The sequence below is a fragment of the Spinacia oleracea genome, chromosome 2 (genome assembly GCF_020520425.1).
Source record: "Spinacia oleracea cultivar Varoflay chromosome 2, BTI_SOV_V1, whole genome shotgun sequence".
In the NCBI taxonomy this organism is placed as follows: Eukaryota; Viridiplantae; Streptophyta; class Magnoliopsida; order Caryophyllales; family Amaranthaceae; genus Spinacia; species Spinacia oleracea.
In genome coordinates this window covers 104,269,153-104,274,100 of record NC_079488.1, presented here as the reverse complement: position 1 = coordinate 104,274,100, position 4,948 = coordinate 104,269,153, and the positions used below count along the sequence as shown (strand labels likewise).

General features: G+C 34.5%; 1 protein-coding gene across 1 annotated transcript; it reads left to right on the top strand.

Annotated features, from left to right (window-relative positions):
- The first annotated feature begins 212 nt into the window (after positions 1-212).
- Positions 213-4,536, top strand: LOC110779500 (1-aminocyclopropane-1-carboxylate synthase). Its single transcript, XM_021984010.2, has 5 exons — positions 213-584; positions 1,044-1,175; positions 1,297-1,457; positions 2,543-3,100; positions 3,706-4,536. Exons 1-5 carry the CDS (start codon positions 402-404, stop codon positions 4,142-4,144), a joined length of 1,473 nt encoding a protein of 490 aa, XP_021839702.1. The 5' UTR covers positions 213-401; the 3' UTR covers positions 4,145-4,536.
- The last annotated feature ends 412 nt before the right edge of the window (positions 4,537-4,948 follow it).

The following is a 4,948-nucleotide window of genomic DNA, read 5'->3' as shown; positions in this document are numbered from 1 at the left end:
GAGGTGGTATTAAAGGGTCCATTCATCTCTTATGTTACTTCCTTTTCACAGCTTTTTGTTAGGCCAGGCAACTTCCTTAAGATTATTTATTTATTTATTTATTTTCTTTTAACTTTTTGGTTGGCAAATTTATACCTTTCCAACGCTTTGAAATCGACTTTTCATTTTTCATAACCTTCATATCCCTATAAATATTTGCCCACATAATTCCTTCTCCCTTATCTCTCTAAATTTTCTTTTAATTCTTTGGTCTTTGTTCTTAACAAGAATATAATATTTCTTCTTCTTCAAACATATTTTAATTTTATCCTCTAGCTAGTTAATTAGTTTCCTTATACCCAAACAAACACCCAACTACCAACGTACCCTAACATTCTTGTTAGTTTTAACTAAAACAATATATGCAGTCATCAATGAGCAAGGGTGCATACGATAGTCATCAACTTTTGTCCAAGGTTGCAACCAACAACGGGCACGGCGAGGATGTTGAGTATTTTGATGGGTGGAAGGCTTATGACAATGATCCTTACCACCCTACCAAAAATCCTAATGGTGTAATTCAAATGGGACTTGCAGAAAATCAGGTAATTAACTTTATGTTTTGTTTTTAGCTTCAAACATGCATTATTATTCTACGTATAATGTAATTATATCTCTATCCATATACTCCCTCCGTCCCTTAATACTTGCATCGTTTTCCTTTTCGGGCCGTCCCTTAATACTTGCACCGCTTCTATAAATGGAAATCTTTACCAATATTATATTATTTCTCACACTTACCTACTACCCCACCTACACCCATATTCCCTACAAAAAATCATTTAAAAATCAACACCCCTCACTCATCACTCCCCACCCCTTACACATTTCCCACTAACTATATTAAAAAAATACCACACTATCAACAAACACCCATTAAATTAATAAGTCAATTCAAATGTCTTAAACTCCGCACCGGTCAAACCGGTGCGAGTATTAAGGACGGAGGGAGTAGTAAGGTTTAATCACTAACATGTACATGTTGGATCATTCCGTACGTGCAGCTTAGCTTTGATTTGGTTAAAGAATGGATGATTAACAACCCACAAGCGTCCATTTGTACTCCAGACGGTGTCAATAAGTTTACGGATATTGCTATATACCAGGATTACCATGGCTTGCCCGAGTTCCGATCTGTAAGTTTCTTTTTTACACACACTTCAATTCAGTCGATCGACATGGTTGAATAGTACGTACTACGAACTACGAAGTATATATCTTTTTTTAAAGTTTAAATAAGAGGAGTTATTTTTACAGGCTGTAGCAAAGTTCATGGGGAAAGTGAGAGGTGATAGAGTGACCTTCGACCCGGAAAGAATAGTAATGAGTGGAGGAGCCACCGGAGCAAATGAGACCATCTTGTTTTGCTTAGCTGATCCAGGAGACGCATTTTTGGTTCCCTCTCCTTATTATCCAGCGTACGTATTACTATCTCCGTTTCATAAAGTTCTTTACCGTTACTATTTATGCGGACTCTAATGTAATATTTAACTACTAATAAATCCAAATTTATATGTGAAAAAACTATAAAAAGTTGATATTATGAAAATGCATATCGAGACCAATCTAATAAGATCTTATATGTAATATTTTGATATATATAATAGTGAGAATTTACGATCAAAGTTTTCATACCTTGGACACATTTTTCAAAGTGTAAAAACTTTTAAAAAACGAAGAAAGTATATATGATTTTCGTAGACCCTTTTTAAAAGTCACTAAACTTTACCTTAAAATGCTTTAGGTACAATTAATAATTGGGGTCATATATAAAGTTGATCTTAAGTGGATAATGGTATATTGCAAAGGATTATGTTAGATAGGTCAATCTATACATAGGCATGTTTTCATGTTGGACTATATATATATGGCGTTAGGTGTATAATTTGCATTTGACTAAGGTACTAGTAATCTACTGTATAATTCTATATTAGGCAAAGTTTATACGGAGTATGTACGAACAGTAGGCAATACCTCAATATTATACTCCATATACTACGTACTTGACTACATGGACGTGCGTATATTATGTACGGAGTACGTTCCAATATAAATAGTGCCGACATATTTTAAGTCAAATTTCAACTACGTATATAAATTCCATTCAATTCAAACAATAAGTCCAATAGTCCATCTTATATTCGTGTCTCGTACTTGTGTCAAAGATATGGATGTTGCAAATTTGAACATGATCTAATAACTAAACGTGGTGAATAACAGCTACCAACGAACAAAATCTTAATGTTCTTTTTAAGCACTCCTTAATTATTCAAAGTTTTCTATTTTTGGGTGGTCTTAATTTGAATATTTTTCCAAAAGAATAAGCCATTAATCGTATACACATCGACAAAGTTGAATTATAGAGTCTATTTGTAAAAAAGAATATTACTACTACTAGACAAAGAAGTTCCTTGTGTCTTACAACAAACCAACATGACTTGTACGTGTAGGGAACATTGAAAATGATTTAGTGACTAATTATTGATTTGTCATTTTCATGCAGATTTAATCGTGATTTGGGGTGGAGAACTGGCGTGAAGCTAATTCCAATCACTTGTGAAAGTTGGAATGGTTTCAAAATTACCAAACAAGCCTTAAATGCAGCATATGAAGTTGCACAAAAGAATAACATCAGGGTTAAAGGAGTAATTATCACTAACCCTTCTAATCCCTTAGGATTAGTCCAAGATAAGGATACCCTAAAAATGTTGGTTAACTTTGTTAATGACAAAAGTATTCACTTAGTGTGTGATGAGATATATGCTGCAACAGTGTTTAGCTTGCCAAGATTCACTAGTGTAGGTGAGGTTATTAAGGACATGCCTCACATTAATAGTGACCTTATTCACATAATCTATAGCTTGTCCAAGGACATGGGCATGCCAGGGTTCCGAGTAGGGATCGTTTACTCATACAATGACCGAGTTGTGACCACTGCTCGTAGGATGTCTAGCTTTGGACTCGTTTCTTCACAAACGCAACACATGTTGGCCGCCCTTTTATCTGATGATGTTTTTGTTCAAAGGTTCCTTGATACGAGCAAGCAAAGACTATCGCGCAGGTATACTTTATCCATATTTTATTATATCACTCAATCTCTCACTTTTATTTTAATATTTGTTTAAATAGTAATTAACTGGAAAAATCTATTACATTATATTAAAACAGACACCAGGAATGACACATGTCATTTTCTGGTGCAAAATTTTCCTGTCAAAAAATCTTTCCTAAAAAATACATATCTACTTTAGCATATTCTTTTTTATTTTCTCTCCTTTACATAAATGTGTATATGTGGAAAAGATTATAGGAATATGAAATGTGACATTATTAGACAATTTTAGTAATTTTTTAGTCAAATAGTAATATCAATAAGAGAAAATATTCTTACTCAATATTTTTGTCAAAATTAGCATATTAAGCATATAAAATATATACTTCGAATAATACGTAGAAGGACATAAATTGTACGGAGTACATGATAAAATGAGTACGTTCGAGATTTATTAATTACGCAATAGATTTAAGTGATAAATATTCCAGTTAAAAATATTTTATAAATAATATGGTCAAATAGTATTTTTCAAATATTGGTACATGCACGAGACCTAATCTAGTTATTATAAAACAGATGTAGTACTGACTTAAAATGTTCGTTATATGCAGGCATCAACATTTCACAGGGGAGTTGTCACGTGTAGGGATAGAGTGTCTAAAGAGCAACGCAGGGCTATTTGTATGGATGGACTTGCGACACCTTCTAGAAGAGGTAACAAAGGAAGGGGAACTAAAGCTATGGAGAGTAATAATAAATGATGTGAAGATAAATGTATCACCAGGCTCATCTTTCCATTGCGCAGAGCCAGGATGGTTTAGGGTATGCTTCGCAAACATGGATAATGAGACAGTGGAAGTAGCACTCCAAAGGATAAGATCCTTTGTAAGTCGCGGTAAAATGGAAGTGAAACCAAAAGCCAGCTTTAGGAAGAGGAAGGAACAGATGCAACTTGGTCGACTTAGCTTTAATAATCGAAGATTTGAGGAAAGTTTGTTATCACCTGATTCAACCATTCCACAGTCTCCACTCGTTAAAGCCAGAACTTAAAACATCAATCAAATAATATTATGTATAAATATATTGTAGTTGTGTGTGTGTGTGTGCCTAAGCTAGCTTGTTTATCTTAAATAACTTAGAAGTTAAGCTAGCTACTAATTAAGATTCATATAATGGTTTTTGTAGTTTAATCTGATCATATATTCAGATAGGCTATTTTTTTCCCCAAACTATTTAATTCTTTGGGGTTTATATATGTGTAATAGATAGCTAGCTAGCTAGTTAGGGTGTTTAATTGCCTTTTTCATGCATGTAGTACCTGTTTTGTGGGTGCTTATGACCAGCTAGTGATCAAGTTATTGACAAGTGCTTGATATTTATTCACAAATCTTTTATATAAATAAATAGGAATTTATATTTGAGAAATGTATTTGATCATTTAATTTTCGAATTCTTTGATTTTGCAAAGGTGCGACAATTTTTATGGGGAGTTTGTATGGGAAACTATTTAGAAGCGGAGATGGTAAGAATTAAATTTTGGCGAATGCAGCTATCAAAGTCCACTACGGTTTGACGTGGGCCTTCTCAAAGGAGCGTGATGCTTCTTTGGCTGTCGAAGGCTGGGAGGGTCTTGGAACAGTGGCGAGTAGAGCTGTTAAAATAGGTCATCGGGTCAGGTTTGTGTCGGGTCATCTCGGTTCTCAGGTCATGATCAGGTGGAGTTGTGTCGGATCACTTTATCACGCAGGTGCAGGTCATGTTCGGTCGGGTTGGTTTTGGTCGGGTCATGTCGGGTTTTTTCCCATTTTGGGTATAATTTCGGTTTGGGTCGGGTTCAATTTCGGGCTTGGGTCT

Bases quoted from the DNA above. Each gene is read 5' to 3' on its own strand.
- LOC110779500 (XM_021984010.2), top strand. From the start codon at position 402: ATGCAGTCATCAATGAGCAAGGGTGCATACGATAGTCATCAACTTTTG. The intron at 1,176-1,296 runs GTAAGTTTCTTT...TTATTTTTACAG, and splicing joins GCTTGCCCGAGTTCCGATCT to GCTGTAGCAAAGTTCATGGG. The intron at 1,458-2,542 runs GTACGTATTACT...ATTTTCATGCAG, and splicing joins CCCTCTCCTTATTATCCAGC to ATTTAATCGTGATTTGGGGT.